At 31.8% G+C, this 27,037-nt stretch overlaps 2 protein-coding genes across 2 annotated transcripts; both read right to left on the reverse strand.

Annotated features, from left to right (window-relative positions):
• Positions 1 to 5,162: 5,162 nt before the first annotated feature.
• On the reverse strand, positions 5,163 to 6,029 carry LOC139098517 (zinc finger protein 41-like). Its single transcript, XM_070650748.1, has one exon. The coding sequence runs from the start codon at positions 6,027 to 6,029 to the stop codon at positions 5,163 to 5,165; it is 867 nt and encodes a 288-aa protein (XP_070506849.1).
• A 17,374-nt stretch (positions 6,030 to 23,403) lies between these two features.
• On the reverse strand, positions 23,404 to 26,393 carry LOC139098323 (protein disulfide-isomerase A5). Its single transcript, XM_070650471.1, has 2 exons — positions 25,885 to 26,393; positions 23,404 to 25,711 (listed from the first exon to the last, which is right to left on the reverse strand). The coding sequence occupies exons 1-2, from the start codon at positions 26,323 to 26,325 to the stop codon at positions 24,284 to 24,286; spliced, it is 1,869 nt and encodes a 622-aa protein (XP_070506572.1). The 5' UTR covers positions 26,326 to 26,393; the 3' UTR covers positions 23,404 to 24,283.
• Positions 26,394 to 27,037: the final 644 nt, after the last annotated feature.

The following is a 27,037-nucleotide window of genomic DNA, read 5'->3' on the forward strand; positions in this document are numbered from 1 at the left end:
GGGATTAAAAGGTTGAAGGATTGGTTCAATTACAATTTTTGATTGTTTTGATTATAACTCGTTGATTCTGAGTTTTACATGGAGTTGACTCAACTTGAGTCAGCTTTTCCATACAAAATTCCCAGTTGACTTCGAACTCTGGACTATAAGCACGTCATGAGTCTAGTGGGCAATGGTCTAAAAGGCGATATTTTTTAAGGCCCGTAATAGCATAGATTGAGCTTTTTAATCGAGAACAATTCCAAAATTATTTAGAAGCAGAAGCTTTCAATTTCCGATTGGACAACATGACATGGTGTGTCTAGCTAATAACAAGGGACTAATGACGTTTTCTCTGGAACGTTTCAAAAAATATAGCATTAGTCGTCTGTAGGTCTAGTTATTTGTCGGATATAATGTCAAGTTTACCTTCGTGACTGTCTTGTCAAATCGACTCAAACTTTTCTAAAATGAGCTATTCCACTTGGCATCGGTAATTGTCACGCGGTTGCCAGCGATAGGGCCAGTTTTAGCATAAATTAAGGTAGGCCATGAACCACAGTTAATCTGTACGGCCAACGAAGTAGTTGCTATTTATTGATCAGTTACATTTCGCCTCAATTTCGAGTATTTATTCCATCATACATTTAATTCATTTACACAATTCAATCTTATTCATCTTCCAGGTATAATCTGTAAAAGCTAAAAACTCTCAAAGTTCCACAGCCTAAATTTCCCACCATTCATTCCGAAGGATGATAAGAATTCACAAACAACTTTTTTTTTTGAGGCATGCTTGCATAAATGTATGATGAAGTTTATGTTGAAAGCTTTTAAAGATCCATAAAACACAAAATGTTTCACTGTTATGTGCACACATGTAATGTTATAAGCATCAAACAGCATAAGCTTATCTCTTTTACTCGGAAAAAATAAACAAACCTCTTTAATGATAAAATTTATTTGAGAGAAACTTTTTTTTTTGGGGTAAATTTGTCAACGAAGAGAAAAAAAGAAAAGATTAGCAGTTTTTACATTTCTGTCAACATTTTAAGCTAAAAATTGGGTTACTGAATATTTTTGGTTAGACTCAAAAAAAGCTCATAATCTGTTGGTGAGTTTCGCTGTCAGAGCCAATGTCCCCATTAATCAAAATGATCAAAGTTTTATCGTCGTCAAAAAAAAAGCGTGTCAGTAGATTTTCATCAACATTTACCGCTGGATGCCAATGAAATTGCTTTTAAAAAAATAGAAATTATTCATACTTGCTCATAATCATTTCATATTCACTACGTCAAAGATGAGAGAAATTGTATGTACGTGGTTGGTTGCTCGAGAGTGACTATATAGCGCATCTTCATACTGTCTAACAGATGGCTTTTGGTATAGTGTTGCATATTTCTTAGAAAAACTAAAAGTTGAGTTGAATTATGCAGGGTAAATTATTAATTTTACAATAAGTGTGACGATTTTGAGTACAGTTCCATCATGGATTCTTTAATCTTGCAATTTATGTAGTAAACGGCTTGTGAATATCACTTTCGTAAATTTCTCACTTTGAAAGTTTAGCATATTTTAGACTAAGGGCTGACCACTTACTTCGCTTTAAGGGGAGAGGAAAGAGAGTCCTGAATTAGATTTAAACAATAGAAATTCCGAGAATTTGAGAATTTTTGAAAAAGTTGGTTGCTCTATAATAACGTAATAAATGAATGTTCTTCAATAAAGTAGTTGATATGAGATTAGAAACAGCGGATAAGCACCCGAATTCGACTAGACTTTCCCTGGGATTGAACCCAGATCGTTGGAATGTTAGACCGATACTCTAATCACTACGCCACTGCTGCTCAGGTTTCGTCACCATATCCTTACAAAACTTGAGTCAACTTTAAGCACTGCTAAGGACCAGAGATGATGAGATTTTTGTGGTTTCAAAACGACAAACTTTAAAATTAGATTTTTAGATAAAACATCAAAATTGATATGTTGCTCATGATTACAAACTCTGAGTAGGACATGATCAGGAGACAGCAAAGGTCAAGTTGTCTCGAATGCCATTTGAATAATCGAGTTGATTTTTCCATACCAAACCAGTGTGAACTTTAAGCTCTAGTAGACAGACAAACCGCGTTTAACAGTAATATTGAGGAAAAACTGCTAAAAATTTATTAAATATGAAAAATGACTGAATGTTCATTTGCATCTGCATGATAACGACATTTGTTATAGTAAAAAAAAACACATGATAAGAGTGGGAAAGGAAAAGTTTCATTGCAAAGGTTCATTATAACCATAGCTTAATATAGCACATACAAATATGTACAATATATGAGCATGTGAAAGGAAAAAGTTTATAATATCTCATTAGAATATCACAATTTACAAGATGATAAAAATTAACATTGCAATAATTCGAGGAATAAAAAACTTCTCTTCTTTTTATTGCTGAAAACAAAAAATTAATGTTGTTAACATATTTTAAGTACATAATGTGGTTACATTCTGATACATGCCTTCGTATCTCATCATTGTGGATCAAATGTTTATAAAATTTATTGTTAAAGCCACAAACAAATGAATTATTTTTTGAGAGAAAAAAAGAATTTTTCAATTCAAATTTTTGTAACATTGTTCTTTGTTTAAAAAAATGTTTTGATACTGTATGCACAAATGTCTAGAAAGTTTTTTTGGGATGTTTTCAATTGAAAGTCGTTTGCTTTTGGGGATCATTGAAACATTTAATATCAAAGATTAGTGATTTCAACTGGATTTCAACACTTTAAAATTTTGTTGTTTCTGGTTGTAAGTTTTATGGGATTTAGTATAAGTTCGTTGTCTTCTTACTATCCTAACAGGCAAAGAGCATGCTTTCATGGAACAGAAAGACACCTACGGGACCTAAGAGCGGTCTCTGTGACTTTAGGGGTTACTAACTTACTTACTTACTTACTTACGGGGAGAATGCTCCGATGTGGAGTTTAAGTTACTTCAAAAGGCTTTCCATCTGACACTGTTGCTGACCACATCACAAAATTTGTACAAATTATCCGTTTTTGAATCTATTTGACATTCTCTTAGAGGTTGCTTTGTCATGTTGCTTTTGAAGCTCCAGAACGTCTATTTCCTTTTGGAATTGTGAATTTCCTCAGATACGACCCAGATTTTTTAATCTTATGTAAAGCCGTACAGTTCTGATTGTCTTCTTATTAATTATATTAGAAATTATGGTTTCTGAGTTCTGGATCCGCATGAGACTCCGATTATGGTTACATTCCTAATTCTTGCATTCTTTTCTAAATTGATCCAGAGCAAATACTCATTTTAGGGATTGAATTCCCATTTTAATCTATTGAATACGTCTCTGTCTTGATCCTTCTAACCAAATGCTATAAATCTATCCTTAAAACATTTCAAAAATCTCCTTTCATTTAAACAAGAAACATACTTAAAATCTCCTTCTCCTTTGTGGTTCTAAACATCCTCTACCAAAACATTTATAGCATAAAGGAAATCAAGTTAGAAATTTAATACAATAAATCACTTTGAACAAACTTGCTGATGCACAATTTTCACAAAGGTCCAACGGAGTTATAAATAACCAAACTTAATGGGTTGATTCTTTTAATCTTTTGAAATGCTTTCATTAATGTGATATACTTATCCTCATCTTAATTAAGAGGTGATGATAATAGGATGAACAAGCAGTTAGAAAAATGACTGAGCACTTCATGAGCAGTAAAGGACCGTCCATAATCTCCATCCACGTGTGTGTGTTTAATTTATTCAATCTTTTTTATGAATGAAGTGTGGCAACACCGAAGGGAAAAGAGCTTAATTGTTGGCGTGGGTTGAGAAGTTTTTTGAAATACTTAAAAATTTATTAAATTTATTTTGTGAAAGCTTTCTCTTTTATGAATTATTGGTGAGTTGAAGTCGGTTAGCAGCGGATTAGTTTAGGACTTCAGTGTCTAGCTATTGCAATACCGACCCTGCGGCTATGGGTTCGAGATTATACATGACATATCACTTATCCTTTCACTTTTTTCGAAACTTATGGATTGGAAACGGCTAACAATTTCTCTTTGTATGCTACAGACAATGAATACTGTTGATTCTACTAAAATCCGTAGGTCTACTGAGTACTGTGATCTGGTAAACCCTCATTCGCTAAACAATTATCAGCTGCAAAATGTCCTAGTACATCTCTGAATCTCAATGATCCGAATAGTTAAATGTTTACTTTATGAATTTTTAATTTATTTACCTTTAAATATTTTTTTTCCTTGCAATAATCTGCAAAACAGGATTCGTACATTAATGACGTCTAAAAAACAATTCAATTTTGGGTTTAAAATGGATTTAAAGACTAGAAGTTAGATGAATTGTCACAAATCTTAAGAAACTAAAAATTACAAGTAGAGTACAGAAATTAATTAAAGTCACATGCAAATGGTTGAGAACAGAATCCTTACTAACCCAATTTCTATCATTCATACTCCAATGACGTTATAAATAAATGAAGTCACAAAGTAATTTGAATTCATTTCCGTTTTAATATTTCCACTTAAATTGCACTTGACTTGCAATTTTTCTCATAAAACTTTTACATCAAATCAAGGACGAGAAAAGGTGAATTGGCTACCATAGCAAAAAGGATGTAAAAATTCTTACAAAAAAAAAGAAGAAGATACTTTTTTAATATTTAATCAACATAGATGTAAGAGCCTTCTTACGATGCAAGAAAAAAGTAAAAATAGGAAGGATGAAGAAATAGAACGGAAAAATTTTTATTTTATAAAGTTTTCACTCATTTTACGATAATGAATTGCAAATTAATTTGAAAAGACGATGATTCAATCAATTATCGTTAACTGTTTTATCCCAGTTATACTTCGTTATGCAAAAGAATCGTTACATGGATGGGGGTAAAGAAAGAAACGTTAATTACCGAGGAAATTACTTGCTCAGTAAGTAAGAAACAATGGTTGAACAATTTATTCAATTCATTTACCTACACAGTCGTCTGATCATCAATCTTTCTACCAATAACGGTTCCTTTCTTACTATTCCTTAATGCTGAAAGAGTTTGAGGGTGAGATGAACAGTTTTGGGCTAAATATTTTGTTCCTGAAACATAAAATTGAAAAGATTTTTGAATTTTTTTTTGAAACTTTTTTATTCATTTAATTATTTTCCTTAATTTTATGCATTCTATTCATATGCTTCTTTAAATACACAGCGCTATCAGATGAGTAGTAACATTGTTCACATTTGTGAGCCTTACGTTGGTTGGAGTCGTGCGTCTTTTCATGTCTTACTAAGGTTTTCTTAACATTAAATTTCTTTCCACATGTTTTGCACTCAAACGAGTTTGGACTTTCGTGCATGTTCTTGATATGCATCTTAAGTTCATGATTATGTGATAATTTCTTATTGCAAAATTGACATTCAAATTTCTTGTCGTGTGTCCTTTGGTGATTCTTTAACAGTTTTGGTTTTAGGAATGTTTTTCCGCAAGTCATACAGTTGTGCTTTATGTCAGTTGGCTTCTTTTGTTTGACAGATTTTTCACGTTTGTTGGATTTTAGTGATGGATCTTCAGAAGTATTTGTTAACTTTTGAGATTTTGATGAAACTTTCTTTTTAGGTACTTTTTTGGTTTTGATTTTGGATTCTTTCTTCTTTTTTCCATTTATGTTGACTTGGAAGACAAGGTTTAGTTGAGATATTAAAAAGAAATCGCTTAAGCCTGGAATTAAGTCATCCTTGGTATTCTCTAAGCAGTCGACATCTATTGGTTCCGATTTGATCATGCTTGGAACAAATTCATCCTTGATATTCTCTACATCCATTGGTTCAGATTTGATTTTCACTTGCAATTCCTCTTGACTGTACTTAACCGAACTATCGGTTGATTCTTCTTTGATTTCATCAACGTTTTCCATTTTTATGTCCAATTCCGATTCATTTGGTGAAATTTCCATTTTTTCTTCCTTGATTGATGAAGTATCAAATTTATAAAAGTCCATTATTTGACCTGAACTATCCATTTTTGATGATTGATTCTTCTGGTTTTTAAGTTGATATTTTAATAGTTTGTTAAGAGTTTTCGCAAATTTTGCTGTAATTGAACTTTCTTTGGCAACTTTGAATTGAAAAATGATAAATTGTGTAATCTTTTTAGTGCATTTATACCATAAAAATCTCAAACATCACAAAAAGTTTGTACAAATATCAATTCAGGTACAATTTTAAAAATTTTAAAAATCAACAAAATAGAATTCTCAATCCAGAAAATTTTCACATCACCTCCATCTTCATAGCACTCATCTATTCAATATTTACATCATGGTATGAGTGCTTAAATTTATTACTCGGTAGAAAAGGATTTTTAGCAAAAATTCACGTGTTGCTTACATTGTTCAAGCATGAATGTTGAGTAAACTGATTTTGTGTATATTAAGCTAAAGGAAGGATGAACGGCAATTAATTTAAAATCTTTAAACACAATGCGAGTTTGTGGTTTTTTTCTTAAAGGAAAGAAAAATTTGTTTCTTGTGGCTTTTAATGCGGTAATCGCATAAAATCTGTTTTCTGTTGAAATAATCTTATTTTCTAAAATTGAAAATTTTATAACAGGAAGGAAAGTAATTTTCATCATGATTATAGCTAAATAGATAATTTTATCTTACAAAAGCGATAAAATATTGAAAATTGATTGTTATTTCGCGGCTTTTTTCTACGCTAATTTGCCTTAAACCATTTTATCGTTGGGTTTTCAATTATAATTCTTTTGTTTAAGTATTTTTAGCACTAAATTGAGTAAAATCGGATCAAAAGTTATCACGGATTGATGCTCGAGGTTTAAATATTATGTTACTCTAATATTAAGCAGAACTGGAAGTCATCTCGAGTGGAAATTGAGTTTTCTCGACTAAATTTCATACAAAATACGAGTCAACTAATAGAGTCCGAGTATCAAACCCTGAAAGTGAATCTTTTCAGTATTTGTGGAAAGGAAACTGGAGTGTTGGAGTTGCTGGAAAATGAAGTTACAATCAATAATAAGTAATTTAATAACATGAATAGTGAGCTTTTCCGTAGTGTAGAAATGCATTTAGTTCGAGTAATACATGAAGATATTTTGAACATTCAAGGTTCTTCTAACAGTAATAATGCATTCTATAACATGGACTATTCTACAAGTACTTATTGTTATGCAATAGGTAAGTAATAAATATAATATAAAGCTAGATAAATGTTAAAATTTCCAAAACATGCACTTCATCTTTAATAATATTTACTATGTGTAGCTTGAATACTACAACTAGTGCAATACATAATACCAGACCGAAAACATCTTAAATCAATCATAACATCCTCATAAAATTCAGCTAATACCGATATTGACAAACAAATATGTATTCAAATTCTTCTCAAAAGAAATCCTTTGCGTACACAACGGAAGAGATGATGAAACAATGTTGTTTCGTGTTTAAAAAGCTTCGAGCGATATACAAGGATGAAAGTTTCACATCATCGTTCAAAATAATATCTTAAAACAAAACAAGGAAATGAGACAAAAGTTTTTTTCGCGCAAAAATATTGGAATTTGTGTGAAAGGAAAAAAAAGAAAACTTTATCGTTTAATAAATCAATATTAATCTTCATTCTATAAAGTAATACCTCGAGGAGTTTTGGAAAAAAACATAAAAGTTTGGGAAATTTGTAGAAGTGAAAACTTTTCCATTTTTGTTCTTTTTTCTCTCACTTTATATATATTTGGGATACTTTCTCTAAGAAAAAAGGTTCAAAGACTGTGTCTTCTTATTATCGATGAAGTACAATGCAGAAGAAAATGCGAAAATTTGAAACATATTTAAGGATTTATGCAAATTTTTTCGTTTAGACACATTTTTTTTTTGCTAGCGTGGATTGATGTTTTGGTTATTTTTTGGGAGCTTCTTTGTGACTGTTTGCTTATATTGTATTTGGATCTAAAATTTAGATTTGAACTCAAACTAGAATTAGATTTTGTAAAGAAAATCAAGTTCTAATTTAGGTTAGGGAATGTAAAGTTTAAGTTCTGAAATCTAATTCACAACTTGATTTAAGTCGATTTGTTATCTCATTGTCGTGCCATAAAGTTTAATTTGACATTTTGAGCTTTATGAAGGCAATTATGGCAAATCTTTGCGACTAAATTGTTTGTCAACATAAATCCTTGTTAACAAGAGCGTGGATTTGAGGAATTATAGCTGTTAAAAGCATTTTATATGACTAAATACTATAATATCACTAATTTATAAACTAACAATTTGGAATTAATTTTAAATTGAATCTGCTTCAAATTTACAGTATGTCAATTACCATTAACTACTCAAAAGCTCTTTAAATAACAACAATCTATTTTTAAGACAATTTAAATTTAATTATTTGCACATTATCAAATCTAAAAACAACAAATCTGATGTTACTAGATTTTCATTTAAACAAGATACTCCTATCTGATTAAAGATTAATTTTGATTGCAAACTATACCAAACTTTCTATTGATCTACATAATATTGAATGGCAATAAGAAATAATTTAATTAATTTAGTTAGTTTATACCTTCCCAAACTTGACTCACTCAGTCTAGTTCACATCATTAATATTGTTCGTCTGATAAAATGTTGTAGCAAGAAGCATCATTATCTCGGCTTTCATAAATTCTCACACTGTACATTCAAACTTTCTCGTTGTGCAACAATCGCTACATAAACACTCATCAATATGCTACTCAAGTGCTATAGCTATTATCCCTTTTTCAACAACAACTACTAATAAAAATGCGCTAATTCATCTTAATTGCTAATAACTTTTCATCTTGTTGTTCAGTCTTTTCCGACAAAAAAAGCCGACATGAAAAAACTTTCTCATGTTGTAAATCATTTTTCTATCTTGACATCAATATTCCAACAAAATTTTCACTTTTACTGAGTACTTGGGTGAATGGGAAATAAAAAGAAGACAAAACTAGAATGAAGATTTATCATAAAAATTTTCATGTTGTATGAAAAAAGTTGATTCTGTAATTTTATCACGTGATTATGATCATTGAATATGTGTTTATTGCTTTATACTCAAACTACTGGTTGGCTGATGTTTATTATGTCCCCTTCTTGACTTGTTACCATAGTGAGAAAAAAAATATTACTCAGATGTTGAAGAAATGTACATTATTATTGTATCCATCCAGCATAAAAAAAAACTGTTTACTGCCTCAAATGAGTATCATAAATTTTACGATATGTGGAGCTGCTTTTTTTTTTAACATTCATAAAGAAGAATGGAGGGAAAGTTGAAAAGCGATACGACGAAGATTGGAATCGAATGAAGAAGAAAGGATACTCTTTTTTTATTATATGCAAGGATTGAAGTTGACTGAGTGTTATCAATACCGATATATTGAAATGCTGTTGATTACAAAATAATAGACTTTTTTTTTTTTTTTATTTATCGCTTCTGCTTTTTCCACTTTTATTTTCTCGCTTTATGTCTTCTTGAGCATATCTATGGATGAATAAATTTTTATTTTCAAACTTGTTTACTGCTACTCATGCTGTTGTTATGGAAAGAGTGAGATCGTTTGAATGATATGTGGGGATATCGAAAATTATAGAGGAAAAAGAAGATGAAACTCTCATCAAATGATGTCTAAAGCGATTCATGCGATGAAAATTGTGTGAAAAATCAAGGAAAACTATTGAATGCAATATTGATGCAATAACGTTTATTTCTATAGATTATTGAGGGAATAGGATAAATAAAGGTAGAATAAAATATGTACGTAGAGATAATATTGAATGTTTGTAGTGAAATATTGTTGATAAAAAGAACTGAATTTTAGGGAGAATTTTCTCGTCTGCAAATTTGCTTAGTCTATATATAGAAACCCAGAATTTTCTTGAGAATGTTTCATCCTGCTCCAAAACTCTTTCTTTACCTAACAAAGCTTCATGTTGAAAATCGACAATTTACTTTTGCTGCTTACTTTAATGTTCACATAAAACGCAGCCATAAGACAGAATCAAGTAACTGAATGTTTCAAAAGCTGACTCATGTCATATTTGAGTTTTAAAAGCTTTACGAATTAGATAATTAAAAGGATTTACAAACATAATTTTATGATATTTCTTTTTATTTGTGTTATTTAAGTTGGAAAAACTAATAATTTTCAAATAAAACCAAATTGCTTCTTAAAAGTTAAGCTATCGTCGCCATATTGAATTTTTACCTCACTTCGAAAAAGTTTTTAGTGCTTTTGATAGCATTTTGCAATTTTTAATGATCCAAAAGTCAGTTTTGATGATTTACTAAATGGCAAGAGTTCGTTTAACTAACAATTGAACATTGGAATCAGTTTAATCTCTGCAAATCCAAAATGATCTCAAAAACACGTGCTTCGTGAAACTACCGCTAAGTGAAAAATTTTTAATCCATTCCAAGGCTGAATAAATATTGACAAACTTTATGGCCTTTCAACGTTGCCAAGCTCCACAAATATCATTCATACAAAGAAAAGTCGGTGGAATAATTTTTTGTAAATGAAATGAGTGCCATCCATGCTGAGCACTCAAATATTTGCTTACCAAAAAAAAATTCTTTTATTTCTGTCTTCTGCTGAGGATGGAGTTTTTTGTTTTTGGTATCATGTACTGCCTGTCTTAACTTTCATTCTCATCCTCTTCACTGTAAACTTGTACAAATAAACTTGAATTTTGTATGAGTTTTGTGAGAGAATATAATGGGTTATTGGCTCTTTATTTTCAAATTATAATATTTAAGCTGAATAACAATTTTTCCATACATTTTTTATCTGTATTTTAAATATATGTATACATACATCTATATCCAGAGGTCGAAGTTGAGTCGAGTTCATTATTTCAAGTCGACTTCGGACAAGTCGAGTCGAATTCATTTTCTGCAGTCGACTCGAAGTCAATCTTATTCAAGTCGGGTAGAGTCGACTTCGAGCTCTGTCTACATCCATCTATATCTGCTTCCTCCTAAATTCTTATTCATATTCTTTTTGTTTAAAATAAAGGAAATATTTTTTCTCATCACATTCATTTTATTGAACGCACGAAGGCATCAGAATGTTTGCTAATATAAGCATATATGTAATCATACAACAATATAAAAAAAAATGTGAAGGAAATGAAATGAATGAAAGTGGAATTTTGTTGTTTACATAAATTTTTATATTGACTAAAAGAAAATTGAAATTATATTATATTTACATCTAAAAAAGTCTGTAATTTTTACTGTGCCGAGAAGACAATGTATGTATGTATGATTTTTTTATCGGTTATATGGTGTATCATGAAAGATAAGATGCTTCTTATTTAATAACACTTACTCATATCGATGAAAATCACTGAATACTTTCACTCTGATGTTTCAACATTACTTGAATTATTTAAATAAGGATTTTTGTTGATGTAAGACAAGAACTGAAGCCTTTTTTTAAGTGAACGCATATTCTTCAAATTTTGGCGTATGCTTTAAAATATTACAGTAAAGTGCTTTCCATGATAAACTATAGAGCTGTGGGTGTTGAATTTTGATGTTCAATGAATAAATAATTTTATATCCACGTCAATAAGATTTACTTGGAATTTCTCAAATATTTTGATGTTTCGATTGTTGTTTGTTGATATTTTATTTAGATTCTACCTGAAATATAATTTATTCTTTAAAAGCATTAGAGGCTTTGAAGCAACCTTCGTGGGATTTTCGGAGTGTATTTTCATATTTCAAAAATATCGACTCAATCATTCTTTATTATTTACTTACTTATTGTATTTATGGTTTTGGGTGTAGATTTGGATGCAACAAAATGGCTTGCATCTGTCTATGTTGCTGGCTCTGTCATCTATTTTGTGCAAATTCTCTGTATGCGCGTTAATCTGTCATTCTTTTATTACTGTTTTCCGTCATTTAATGGCTTTTGTAGTTCGATTCGCTTCCAGAGAGTCTATTATAGGGCGTTGATACTTGCATTTCTGTCCCAGCAATGACATTTCTATGAGCATTCACATCTAATCTTCCCCGAGTCCCGGCTTTGCAAGATTTTCAAAATTAGGGACGATTTTCGATATTAGGAAAGATTTTCGAAATTAGGAACGATTTTCGAAATTAGGAACGATTTTCAATCTCAGTCTCGATGCCGTCACCGAAAAAGCTTACTGGTATCTCTATACTCTTACAAAGTGCATGTCTAATCTAGTCACCAAGTGGATGTCCAATCAAGACGTCATACTTTATGGCTGAAATTGAATTAATTACTAATCAATAAAAAAAACCTTAATAGATTTAAATATTTACGAACAACAAGTAATCAGATAGTAAAAATGAATGTTTGAGACAAGTTCTAAGCTAGTCTATGTCAGGGATGTAGCCAGACCTTCAAAATCACATCAAAATTTGCTCCTATTCTATGCGCCAGCTTTCACATCTCTTTCGAAATGTTGAACAAGAGAATAATGACTAGTTGATACTTTAACCAAGACTGACCCAGACAATTGACTAACAACATATCATAAAATAATAGAATTCTTTATGCTAGACATCATCACAGATTAAAGACTGAATAAATTATAAAGTTTAAAGTTCAAAACTTGGTTTATTGTCCAAAACATAAACAAAATATCATGTTTTAAAGAATGCTGTGCTTTTGCATCAGACTTGAATAATTTCAACATAGAAAAAACTTTATTTAAAACTTTTCATACATCTAAATTTATCCCTCTCAAAAAAACTAAAGCAGAAGCAGCGACTGAAAGAAGAAACTGAATTATCCTCTGCGTGTTTGCGGGTGAAAGTTAAAAAACACACCATAAGCAATAATAATAAAAGAAATGAATAACACAAATGATAATATGTTTGCATCATGAAAAACTTTTATCCTTACTATCACGTAGTGGAAAGTGCATAATTTGTTCGCATTATCTTCTTCAATTTCATTCCTTTTGACTTCTCTTTGGCTCTGTTTTTTTTTTTTTATATGCACGTTTCAAATTCTCATTAGATATGCTTTGTGTTCATCATATTATAAAATTTTTTTTTTTTTATTCTCACATGCCAACCCTCATTTTGCTGTCACATTGCTCCTGATGCTGCATGAGATGAGCTTTTTTTTTGTGCAGTCTTTAGTGAGTATGTGCCATGTCAGAGGAAAAAAGCAATAGTTGTAGCAGCAGCTGTATGCGTTAGATAATAATAATGTCTCTGTACAACTGAAAAAAAAGACAATGAAAGTGGAATAATTTTTAAAAACATGCAAAAAAGATGAGTTAGGAGAATGGGAAGAAATATATGAAGATTGTGAAAAACATCGCAAGTTGCAATAGAAGTTGCATTTGTGACCTGAATATGAATTTTTATTTCATTTTTTTTTGCAAATCATCGGGAAAAAAATGAACAGAAATGGAAATGATGCAAAAAATGAGCATGAAATCCTTTAAAATTTTTATGCACTAATGTTTATGCTGCTCTCATAATTTGTTTTCATCCTTGTAGCTTATTTTTTTTCATTTGAAAAAATATTGTTCATTTTTTATAAATTAATCAAATGTGGGTTTAAGTTAGAAAGAGCTTGATGAGTTCATGTTGTGCTGTAGATGTGAAACATGTTGAGAAAGTCATGAATCTGCAATTGTTGTTTTGAATCCTATTTAATAAACTATATAATAATTTTGAGATTTTGACGTAATTTTTAAAAGTTTGAATTTCTGAAATTTATCAAAAATTTTCCTTTATGCAGAGTTTGAAGTCGATACACTTAAACTCGAATTTAGTTGGCTTGAAGTCGATTGAAAAAATCAAACCGGTTTGAGTCAACCGAATACGAGCTATGTCTTTATGCCTCAAAACTCAACAGCAGTGATGGGTAACCTTTTATCTTTCGCGGTACAACTTGGTCGTACACCTCGACTAAAACCGCACTCGACATACAATTCATTGCATTTCCAAAATCACACAACTGTTATAGAACAATGGTGGGTAACCTATGTGCCGCGGCACCCTAATGTGTCATCAATGGGCCAAATGCAGTATGCGATTTCGGTTAAGGCTTACGATGAATGTATTTATACCGAGAAAAATAAAATGTTGTACACGACAGCTCTAGAACTCGAGGTCGACTTGTTCATCCAAAAACAACCTCGACCTTCATTTAAAACTATCCAACAACGCCTAACTGCATACAATAAATTTCACAATCATAAAGAAACCTGCAAAAATTCATAATAATAACTAGAAAGAGAGCAAATCTCTTGAGATATTGCGGTTGAAATATTTCATATTGTATTTAATGAAAATTGATGGCGAAAAGGTGAAAAGGCGCTAGTGAGAACTAACTAGCTGGAAATAATGAAGAAAAGAGCAAGGAGAAATCCTATAGAAATTGCAGAACAGAAAAAAAAAAATCTTTTATTTTTATTAAAATTCATGCGAAATTCACATTTGTTCTTCATTCCTTCCTAAAATATTTAGTTCTAGTGACACAGAAGAATGGAAAATGAGCTTTACGATAAATTGCAGCATGTCGCAGATGCCTTTACTAAATAAATAAGATTTCTTCATTTTCATAACTGCCTCCACAAAATGAACTTGTAACATCCAACAACAAAAGCGAAATGTGCCAAAAAATATCACCATAATAAAATTCTGTGAGGAAGGAACAGTTTTTTTCTTCTTTTTTTCGGTGGGAGCTTCTGAAAAATTTGTTGGGCCTTCAATTTGGTTGACTGGGTGAATAATTCTATGTTTTTAATTTGGATTGGAAAATAAATTGAATACTGTTGGAATTTTGATGCTTTAGTTTTTTAGAGATTTTATTGAAGTTCTAGGATGTTGTTGTTGTGTATCTTAAAAGAATCTTAAAGTTGTATAAAAGATGGGTTTTTAATTCTGGGGTTAAGGTGTATGTGATTTTGGGATCAATAGGTGAATTCGGAATTTGTAACATTCTAATCGCAGGGATTCTAGTTTTAATGAATTTCACCTCCCTAAAAGTAATTGAGGAACAGCACAATTACTCCTGTAGAACTAAGAAGTGACACTCCTGTCTGGAGCACACAAAGTGAAATATAGGGCTGTAGTGCTATTTTTTCAGGACAGTACGATTCATATGGGACAAATGGTTCACCTGGACTAAGGATTCTCGAAACTGAGACCATGGCTTTTAGGTGTCGGTCTTGACCCTCGAAGAATTCTCAGTCTCGTTACTACTCTGGATCTCAAAAACTTGTTCAAACTGAAACTTTGCGAAATGCTATGCTGAACTTTAAACTCATGAATCTGGATCAAATTAATTGTGACTCTCTCTAAGCGATCTGACAAAGTAGACTTTCCACTAGTTTCCCTAGTGGATAATTCAAGTTAGTCACTAGACATATGATGTATTTTACGAAACGTTCCGAATTCTTCCCAGATTTATTAAAAGTAAAAAAATCAAAAATATCCTCCAAAAACCAATAAAAATCCCATAAATTTCCCAAAAGCTTTTGCAAAACACAAACACCAAAGCCAAAATCATTTAAGCATTGATTAAATACGCACTTTAGCAATTTTTCTTACAAAAACATTTTTACTACATTTTCCTTGTCCTATAAACTGTTTTTTCTCTACGTGTCTCATTCTCATTTGCATGATGTTTGTCGTGTCGCATCATTTAATACCATTAAATATTTATGCTTCAATAATACAATCGAATTTATTTTTTCCATTCATTCTTTCACATGCCACTATTGCTTTTAATATTGGTTGATACGTTCAACATAAAAAAAAATAAAAATACAGACAGAGAAGAACTGAAATGTAAATAAATTTTTCAGAGACACTGAATGAAAAAAGAAAAAAAAAAAATTGATTTAAATTAATAACATGAGGGAAAGAGGAGCTTTTTTTCTTCATGTGCATAAATCATGTGTATACATGACATTCAAAACATTTCCACTTATAAATAGTTTATGCTTACTTGCTTTACTATACTCTTTGCTTTATACGTAATGGAAATTTTGTGATTTAATATTGAAACTTTCAATTAATTTTTTAGTCGATGAACTTTTTTGTGTTTACCAAATGATTTGGTCTGTGGAGCTTTTTTTTAGAAGGGCTTTTGAATTTTATGGGATTTTATGAGTTTTTGGGAGCTATGTGATACAAATGAAATGGTTGTAGTTGCTAGGAAATTGGGAAAAGTTGAACTTCCAGGTGTAACTGTGCAAAGCTCGAAGTTAGTTCGAATTTTGTAAAGAATTTGGAAATTTAAACTTCCACGTTAAACTGGACAGAGCTCGAAGTTGATTCGAATTTTGTAAGGAATTTGGAAATTTAAACTTCCATGTGGAACTGGACAAAGGTCGAAGTTGATTCGAATATTGTAAGGAATTTGGAAATTTAAACTTCCACGTGGAACTGGGCAGAGCTCGAAGTTGATTCGAATTTTGTAAGGAATTTGGAAATTTAGACTTCCACGTGGAACTGGACAGAGCTCGAAGTTGATTCCAATTTTGTAAGGAATTTGGAAATTTGAACTTCCATGTGGAACTGAACAGAGCTCGAAGTTGTTTCAAATTTTGTAAGGAATTTGGAAATTTAAACTTCCATGTGGAACTGGACAAAGGTCGAAGTTGATTCGAATATTGTAAGGAATTTGGAAATTTAAACTTCCACGTGGAACTGGGCAGAGCTCGAAGTTGATTCGAATTTTGTAAGGAATTTGGAAATTTAGACTTCCACGTGGAACTGGACAGAGCTCGAAGTTGATTCCAATTTTGTAAGGAATTTGGAAATTTGAACTTCCACGTGGAACTGGACAGAGCTCGAAGTTGATTCCAATTTTGTAAGGAATTTGGAAACTTAAACTTCCATGTGGAACTGGACAGAATTCGAAGTTGATTCCAATTTTGTAAGGAATTTGGAAATTTAAACTTCCATGTGGAACTGGACAAAGGTCGAAGTTGATTCGAATATTGTAAGGAATTTGGAAATTTAAACTTCCACGTGGAACTGGGCAGAGCTCGAAGTTGATTCGAATTTTGTAAGGAATTTGGAAATTTAGACTTCCACGTGGAACTGGACAGAGCTCGAAGTTGATTCCAATTTTGTAAGGAATTTGGAAATTTGAACTTCCACGTGGAACTGGACAGAGCTCGAAGTTGATTCCAATTTTGTAAGGAATTTGGAAATTTAAACTTCCACGTGGAACTGGGCAGAGCTCGAAGTTGATTCCAATTTTGTAAGGAATTTGGCAACTTAAACTTCGACGTGTAATATGTTGAAATTCTTCAAAAAAACATTACATTCAAGTCTCTATCCATGATATCTAATATGTCATTATTTTTCATAAAAATAGTCTTAAAGCACATTAAACTTAGATTTAACATAGCATATTAAATTGTTGAAGATTAGCCACAAGCCTCAAATATTTGCAAACAAAACTTCCAAAGAATTTGTAGCCAAGCCTCACAAAAGCTTATTATTAAGTAAAATATTTGTATTCAAATTTCAACATATTCATATTACATTGTCACAAATATGTACGGCTGTGTACGGCAAAAATACCTTTTTCGTTTGGTTTAAGGGAAGAATATTGTTGCAAAATTTAAGTCTACAAATTTTCAATCGAATGATTTGACTGGACCAGGAAAATAAAAATTTTTGATTTCAAAATCATCATCCAGAAAGTAAAAATTAAATTATTTTCTAGTTGGACTTTAGACAACAAATATATATGGACATAACAAATATTATATTGAGGAACGAAAAAAGGAAGAAAATTGAACTGATCCTGAGGCGAATAACAAAATCATAAAACATGAACCTATAAAAATAATATTTAATGTTTCTTTTCTTTCTCTTTTAACTTCCACTCCTTCCTGTATTCTTCGTTTCATTTCGCTTTGCGTTTGATATACTTGAGTGTTTTTTATTGATTTTGCCTTTCTTTATTACTTTTGGTTGTTTCACTACTTATTTTCTTCAACACATTCGTCCTACATGTATCCATGTTCATATGGATTTTATGATACGATCTTTTCATTTCATTCCATACACTATATCCCATATACTCCTTTCATTTCGATACGATTCAATTGAGAAATTGCAATGTTTTGAGGATATTGAAAGCTCAACCTGATGGCAGTGGCTAAAATTATTGACGATGGTTAAGAAGAGGAAAGTCAGTAACAAAACCACTGATGATGGATGGGAGTTGAGTGCATTTTGGTTTTGTAGCTTTCTGCTGTTGTATACGTGATAGTTTTTACATTTTTTGCATGACTTGTGTTAGTTATTGATTTGTCTAATTAATTGCTGAAGCTTGATGTTGACAGTTATGTGACTTTAAATCTGAGTATTTAACAGAATGTAACTTGACCGAGGGAATCACTTGACGTAATGTCTAGTGTCTCATATTTTAGAGGACTTACCGAGGAAAATGTCATTAGTCGACCGTAGGTGTCGTTATTAACTAGAGATTATTTCAAGTAGTCGACTGAGTATATTGTAGTCCAATTCGTTTTGACAAAGATTCGAACCCTTGATTTATTTTTTGTCGACAAGAATTATCCTATCAGAGGTTGTTGCATTTTTTGTCTTTGTCCAAATCAAACGATAAGAGCTTACAAATAAGCATTGCATAGAAAATGAAGGCTTAAGTGAGCATTGTGTCACGCTTATTAACAATCCTTCTTAGCTCAGTAAGTAAGAGCACTTGCATGTAATTAAGAGAACGTTAGTTCGAATCCCATCCGAGTAATGCTGTAGGGAAGTGTACTTTTATCTCTAGAGCCTTATTTGTTGTAGTAAGATTCCGAACAGAGATTACTAAGAAGCTATTGAAATCATACTTAAGCTGCTATTTCTTCTGTTTTGACTATTTCTTAGTATAAATCTCAATATTGTTAGATATCCCAAGATGCCTATCAGTTATATTACTCAGAACCCTTCCATAAAATTCGAAAATAACTCAAAACCTAACCCAGTCCAACATCCACCCAAACTGAACAAATATTCAAAAATTTAATCCATCAAAAAATTCAGCACCAAAACAAAATGAAATTTGATTTTGAGTTCGATGTTTTTATTAAATTTTTATTTCAAATACCGAACGTGAATTGAAATTATCTTTACCTTTTTCTTCTCCTTTCGCAAATATTTTTTTTATCCTCCTTTTTCCAGTATATGAATGGAATTTATGTTACGACCCTTATTACATACTGTGATCCTTGATTCACTCACAAGTTTTGCCTTTTCTTCATTTTTCATCATTTTGAGTATCAATAAAGATTTGATTAAGTGCTAAAAGACATTGATTGCATAAAGAAATTGCTTTCTTACTCGATTTATGATTATTATATGATTCAGTTGTTTGTATTTGTAAGCAATTTTTACCTTTAAAGGTTGAATCTTTTTTTTTTTGCTGTTGCTGCTCAAAGAGAAAGTTTTTTTGCGGGCGAAAGTTGTGTTGTTGTTTATGGTTTATATGGCATGTTGTGTGTCATGAATGCTTGATGTGATTTTTGTGAATGAAATTGTGTGATGTTTTGAAAATTTATGACTTAAGTTTTGAATAATTAGAATCAAGTGGAATTTGAGTTTTATGAATGAGATTTGGTAGAAAAGGAACAGAATTTTTGAGGTTTTACTCTTGGAGTTTAAGTGTTTTCCTGAATATCATGAATTGGTTAATTCGTGATAAATCCTGCATCAGATAAATGTGACTCTGACTTGGTACTGGATTCCGAATTTGACTTGAATTGAATTCGGTTTAAATCCAATACTTTGTCAAAGTCAAGTCGTCCTGATCCTGAATGTTAGATCGATTAATCGATTTGTTCTATTTGGTTAGAATCTTTAGCCGTTTCCTATCAGGCAAGGAGCATATTCTGAGTATATTCAATTTTGTGAGAATGCTCATTCGTATTCAAAAAGCTTGCGTTGAGTATGTTCAGTAATGTGGGCATGCTTTTCGTATGCTTTCCCGAAATCCCGGTCCTGGAAGATTTTCGGGACTCGGGACGGGATCGGGACGGGACTCTTACGGGATTTCCCGGTCGTATGTTAGAGGTAGATTGACTTCAATCTTCAGTTTTCAGTCGAATACGATAAAAATTTAAATTGCGTTAATCTGATCTTTAGAGCTGATCCTACTCACGACCGATGTGTCTGTCTACATATTATATCCAACCAAGCACTAAACCAAAACACAACTATGCCCCTTTAGGTCAAAAGCTATAAAACAGCCACTAAATTGCGTCTTAAACATCCATAAATCATAAGCTTCCAACTCATTTCTTTGGTTTTCGTTACTCAATAGTAAAAGTTTGTTTCACGAAAAAAGAAAGAAAAGGAAAAAATCGAGGCTGAAATATTAATGAAAAAGGAAAAACGCAAGAAAAGAAAATTTTTATCTCTTACTTTTTTTTTGTTGCGGAAAGTACCGTAAAAAAAATCAAATTAAAGAAGGCAAAAAAAGATATTTCATTCTATATAGTCTGTACTGCATGTAGCAATACTTTAAAATGTTCCTCGCATGTCACTTACGAGTGTATATGCAAAGGCATATCTGTGGGATAAGAAAGTCCAACATTTTCTTCTTTCTTTGGTCTGCAATCAAGGAAAGTCTAGCAAAGCCAATAGCATCCTGTGTATCATGATACAAATAAAGATAGAAAGGTAAGAAAACTTTTTCATTTCCAAAGTTGAACTATGTAATCTCTCAAAGAAAAAAGACGAAACAGAATGAAATATACTCGAGATTCCTTTACTTCACCGACAAAGAAAAAAAAGAGTACGCAACCGAAAAAAGCAGCACAAAAAAAAGTGGATTCACTGTAATGAAAAATTAATGAGAAAAACATTTTTGGCGTCGCAACCCGAGATTTATTTTCCGCTTCTTTTTTTGCAGCAGCATACCAGCGAAGATATCCCCTCTTTTGTTAATGTGTTTATTTGAGGATGGCGTTGGATTTTTCACCAAAAGGAATTTCATTTCTTTTTTTGCTTCTACACTTCGTACTCAGAACACTTTGCAATGGAATTCTTCTTAGAAAATTGAATCTAATTCAATTTCATGCCTTGCGGACTTTTTTTTTTCTTTTGTTTCTTTTGCTAGTTTTACCTTTGTTGCTGCTGCTATTGCCTCACTTTGCTACTCTGTAGATTAGATCTATTATCATTTCCACTTTATCCTTTTCTGTTTCTCCCATTTATATTTATCATCCTTCTAAAAGTACATTATTTTTCTCTCATTCTATTCTGTCTTTTAACTCTCCCTGCAGAGGATTATTAAGAGGAAAGAAAATTATCAATCATACACATTATAAAACTATTTGGGAGATTCTGCAGGATGATGTGTTGTAGTGAAATTGATTTTGGGTTTAAGGTCCATACTGACAAGCAGCATAATTGATCATACTCAACTTGTACTCAACTACACTCACGAACACGCTCATTTTTGTGAGTTTGCTCATTGTTTGCTAAGGAAGGTGTTATTAAAAATTGCAAGGATATACACACGGTGTCTTAATTAGGGGTTTAGAGCATTGGTTAGTAAGCTTTTTAAAGTTCGGAGCTTTTTAGCCCGTACATAACTTGAGAATCGCTGGATTCGATTTTGTAATTCCGTTAACATTGCACGAATCCTTTTTATATGGACGTATGTCAACATAATTATTAAGAGATCTTCTTCTGGTTGGATTCGAACCCTCACCCACTCAAATATAGAGTTTTAGAGATTTTCGGTCGTTTTTCTTACTCATTTTGCCAAAGAGGTCATACTCTGACAATGGCATTTTCATCATTATTAACTAGAGTTCGGTGATTAACTGCAGCCCATTCTTGTGTTTTAGATTCACAGGCCTACAATTTTCGGCTGTACATTATAGTTCGTCAAAGGATCCAAGCTTGCATCTTTTGTCTTCGGTGCCGCAGTTTTAGACTAATCCTTTTATGGCCTATCTCTGAGCGGCATGGTATAGTTATCATGTTAACCACCAGATGTTATAAAGTCGTTGTAAAGCTCTAACGACACTCTGACTTCTCTTCTCAGTCCATTTTGACCACAAAAATTGAAATATGCTGCTTGTGTGCTATGCATGATAACGATAATTTTCTAAGAACGAAGACGCAACATAACAAGTGAAATGAAAAGTATGCATAGAATGTTATCCTTAACTCATTATTTATCCAACAATAAGAACCAATTATTTGAAGATTATCTGCTATAAATTTAAATAATATGAAAAAATAGCTCAAGTATTTTAAATTGTTGACTTGACTAGTAATCTGAGTCAGATGGAAATTCTAGGTAGAGAAATCCAAGATGCTTGTCTGAAAATTCAATATAAATAATATAGCAGGTAAAATAAAGACTAGAGTTCGTTATTAGCTGAGCTAAATTCCAAGAAAATAAACTTCAAAAAATTCCTCAGTTAAGTTAATTCTTGGAATTCTCCATTTTTATTTCATTTTATGTCTTATGAGATGGAAGCAAAATTTCTCATTTTTTTTCTAATGAAAACTCAATTTTTTTTAATATAAAAAAACAATTTTTTATTAATTTTTTTAGATAAAAAAATTTAAACAATATAAAATAAAAATTTTGTTACATTTCACGACGTTGAAAGGAATAATTATTAATGAATACAGCATAAATCCTGTTTTGACAGTTTCAAATTGAAATTACCATGTGTAAAAATAAAAGGAATAAGGCTAATATTCATGAAAAAATAATTTCTCTTATCCTCGTACACAGACGTGTAGAATTGAGGAAGTTTTGTGTCTACGAGACAGGCATGCACATAAATATCAATACAGTAAGATTTATGAAATAACTGCGTGTATACTTGAATCGAAATTTACTTCCAATTCTTTTAATTTTATTGCTCTTGTAAATTATTTCAAAATTTATTTCCTTTTTTTGTGCTTGATGTTGACTTGCAGTTTGTATGATGTCGAGTAGACATATCCATACCAGAGCTCGAAGTCGATTCGAGTCGTCTCAAAAAAACCGATTCGACTCGAAGTCGACCACATTTGAGTTGAGTCGAGTCGGCTTCAACCACATCCGCTTTGAGCTCTGATCCATACAAAATCCAAGTCGACTTCAAGCTGTGAACATAACTTCCAGATTTATGCTGCATTCATCAATTTCTCACAAAATTAAAAAACTTGCATTGATTAGTTTTATTAGAAAAATTCCTTTAATTGATTAATCACAAGTTCGATTTTATCTTCATGAATTAGTTTCGTTGGCAATTCTTTTGTAATTTTTTACCTACATTATAACTAAGCAGTTTATCATTGTTTTAATTGAAATTGATGAAAAATGTGTAAAGTCATATGTATAACAGAGGTATTATGTAAATATTTAGTTTATTAATTGATAGCTATTTTATACTGAACAGGAAAAAAATTTGAAATAAGTATGAAGCCACTAAGATAATCTCTCAGAAATAATTAGGAATTTGCGCATACATAGTTTTGTGGTATTAATTTTGAGATTGTTTTCCGAAAAAGGTTTGAGTCAGTTTGAGTAAGTTTCAGAGCCAAATATCAATTAGGGTTATTCAAATGTTACGTCAATTAATTAAATCGGAAGGTACACGGCGTGGAGGCCGATACTCTTTCTACTGTTGCTTTTTCGCTGCTTTTCACAAGGCGTGCAAAAGATAAAAAATCAAGACACAAGTGGTGTGACACTTATTCCTGGTAAGTAGTGTCAACTCTACTTCCTAGTGAAACCGAGAAACAATTTATATCAATAGAGAGCAACCTGGGTGTCGCTGTAAGTAGTGAAAAGTCAAAAATGTTTGCAAATGCCATGGACCTAGAAATGCTGTATGCGGTTCAATCAAGACTAACTAATAAGGTATGCAACAAAAATTACAAGAATGCCTATCACTGATCTACATGAAAATTCATAATAGAGGAATGAAAGCAGAATTTGAAAATCTAATTGACGTCATTTTTTGAATGTCCCTATATAGCCGACATCGAAGAAAACTATAATTTTGTATGGAATAGTCGACATAAGTCAACTTCGAGTGCATATAAAATTCGAGTTGACTTCGAGATCTGCTTCAATGTATCTGGAGTCTGAGAAACCTACCCATAAATTTTGTATCCTAATCATCATCATTTTTTTGCTTTTATAATGCGCCTTTGTCACTAAATTAATGACTGATTGTTAAGTAAACTTAATGAAACTTAATTAAAAAAAATCAATTTTCATATAAAAAAAATTCATTTAAAGTTCATCTTTGCTAGTATTGGTATCCAAAAAATCTATAATTGCTTCAGCCGTTCGTTCCTTATTGTAATCCCTGAAGAATTGACCATTTTTAAAGTATTTTACTGTCGGATATCCTTCAATTTTAAACTTTTTACAAATATCTTGTGCGGAGCTACAATCAATTGCGGCTAGAATTGATAATGACTTGTTTTTATCAACGAGCATGTCTGCAGCCTTGCTATAAATAGGTTTCAATTGTTTACAATATCCACACCATTCAGTAAAGAAGAATACCATAACGGAATTGTGTTTCTTTAGTGTGCTGTCGAATGTTTTATCAGTCAAAATAATGACATTATCGCTTGTAAATGGAACAATATCAACTTTAGGCTTTTCGTTAACTTCCTTCTCGGGATTACGCATAAATTTAATAAAATCGTCTGCTGTTCTGCCTCCTACATAATCTTTTTGTGTTTTCAAATAACTAAAGTATTTTAATGTTGGATATCCTTTAACTTCATACGCCGAACATATTCCTGAATATTTTGTACAGTCTACAGCTGCAAATTCAATCTTTTGATCTTCCTTAAATTCCTTTGCTGCCTTTGTGAATTCTGGTTTTGTATTTTTACAATGATAGCACCAGGGAGCAAAAAAGAAAAGCAGCACATGCTTCTTCTTTTTCATAAATGGCTTAAACGTCTCATCGGTAAGAAATACAACATCAGTTTCTTCATCTTCCCATGCGACTTCCTTCTCAACTTCAACAATTGGTGGCTCATCTGGATTCTCCATGAATTTTACAATTGTATCTGTATCACGTAAGCTTACATCATACTTAAATTCACCGAATTCAAAATATTTTAATGTTGGATATCCCTTAACACCGTATTTACTTGATATTTCGCCCTCGCGTGATGAATCGATTGCCGCAAGCATTCCCGAGACATTTTTATCCTTCATTTTAACAGCAGCCGCTTCATATTTTGGCTTGAGATTTTTACAATGTCCACACCAATTTGCATGAAACATGACAATTGCTGACTTCTCTTCCTTTAATATAAGTTCAAAATTTTTGGATGTTAAATGAACAATTTCGGAATTTGGATCCGCTGCCCATTCCTCTTCCTTTTGTTTAACGGGAGGATTTGAGGGATTATTAAGGAATGCAAGAATTCCGTCTTTTGTATTATCACCCTCGAATGTATATTTGGGTACATTATTCTCAAAATAGAGTAATGTTGGAAAGCCGGTGATATTGAAACGTCTACGTGCTTGATTATTTTCAGGCTTTTCCATATCCATTGCTGCCAAAACATGCTTTCCTTTCATCTCTGATGCAATTTCGGAGTAAAATGGTTTAATCTTTTTACAAAATCCACACCAATTTGTGTAGAAGAGACAGAGAAATTTTGATGATTTGCGCATGAGTTTGTCGAGATGCTGTGTGATATTGGGACAGAGAATGAGAGGAGGATGAACATTTATTGAGAGTGAATATTAACAAAAGAGAGAATGTCATGATAAATTTATGAGCAAATTCTTTGAAACCAAAAAATTAGTTCTGTATTTAAACAGCAACGTGTCAAATTTTAATTCTACTGATGTTTACTTACCGACATGTTTAACAGGTGCACCACATCTTTACCATTTGAATCCTCCTCGAATGGAATATCTCCCGTTGGATCTCGTAGGAAGTTTTGAATTGAATTTTTCGTCATTTGCCGGTCGTAATCTTTGTTGAATTGTCCATCTTTGTAATGTTTTAATATGAATTTCTCGCCATCCGGTAAAGCTTTCTTACATGGACCCTTTTTCAGTTCACTAATTGTACAGTCTACAAAGGCCACAACACCATCAACTGACTTTAGAACATTCCTAGCATTCGTAACTTCTGGACTTTTTCCATTTGTATACAATACCAAAAGATTTGTTTTTGTGGCTATAGTTTTCTTTAAATCTTTTGCTTTCTCAATATCTATCACACTTGAGACTGTTTCATGAATGCCAAATACAAATAGAAACACTAAAATTCTTATTGCAGCTATCCAGTTCATTTTAAAATTACTTAAAATTAATTTTTTTCAACTTTTTATCTTTTTTTTTCTTTACTGATTAAGTTTCTAGAGAGAATTTCAAATGTGTGTAAAAAAATCTTTTGTTACTGAACTCACTCTTGATTTTCCGTGTCCATGGGAAAATTACCAACTTGTCAACAATCAACCTGTTGCTTCAATGTTTCTAAAAAATTTCTTTAAGAATTATTCATGTCAATTATTTGAAATTCAAATGTGTTAATGTTTTATGTGTTAAGGGAGAATAAACACAATTGTGGTTGTAGATGGAAGTAGAATTCTATTATGGAAATGGGAAATTTAAATACCATCGGATATTTATGAGGATTATTAGGTTTCTTGATAATGGAATTTCACCTCTACATTGTATATATAACATAACAGATTCTCATAACAAATATGACATGTTATTCAAAATCCTTTACATCACTTGATTGACTGCTGTTATTTCTGATCTTAATGGGATTCTTAGGTAGTGTTACACAGGAGATTTGTTTACAGAATTGCCGAGTGGAATGATGTGAACTGCATTTTTCACGGTCACGGAGACTTTAGGACGACTTCACGTCTAACCGTTAGTACTTACGTGACGTGGCGATGATGATGATTACTGACTGACATACTTCCTAGGCTGATGCTTACGGTGGCCCATTGCCGCGTTTAGTGAACGTCTGTAGACAGCTCTATCTTTCGA

This window comes from Chironomus tepperi, unplaced genomic scaffold (assembly GCF_022539635.2).
Source record: "Chironomus tepperi strain 1889 unplaced genomic scaffold, CSIRO-AGI_Ctep_v1 contig_445, whole genome shotgun sequence".
NCBI lineage: Eukaryota > Metazoa > Arthropoda > Insecta > Diptera > Chironomidae > Chironomus > Chironomus tepperi.

Coding starts and splice junctions, on each gene's coding strand:
- LOC139098517 (XM_070650748.1), bottom strand. CDS start 6,029: ATGGATAGTTCAGGTCAAATAATGGACTTTTATAAATTTGATACTTCA.
- LOC139098323 (XM_070650471.1), bottom strand. CDS start 26,325: ATGAACTGGATAGCTGCAATAAGAATTTTAGTGTTTCTATTTGTATTT. Junction 25,712..25,884: donor TGCACCTGTTAAACATGTCG/GTAAGTAAACAT, acceptor AATATCACACAG/CATCTCGACAAACTCATGCG.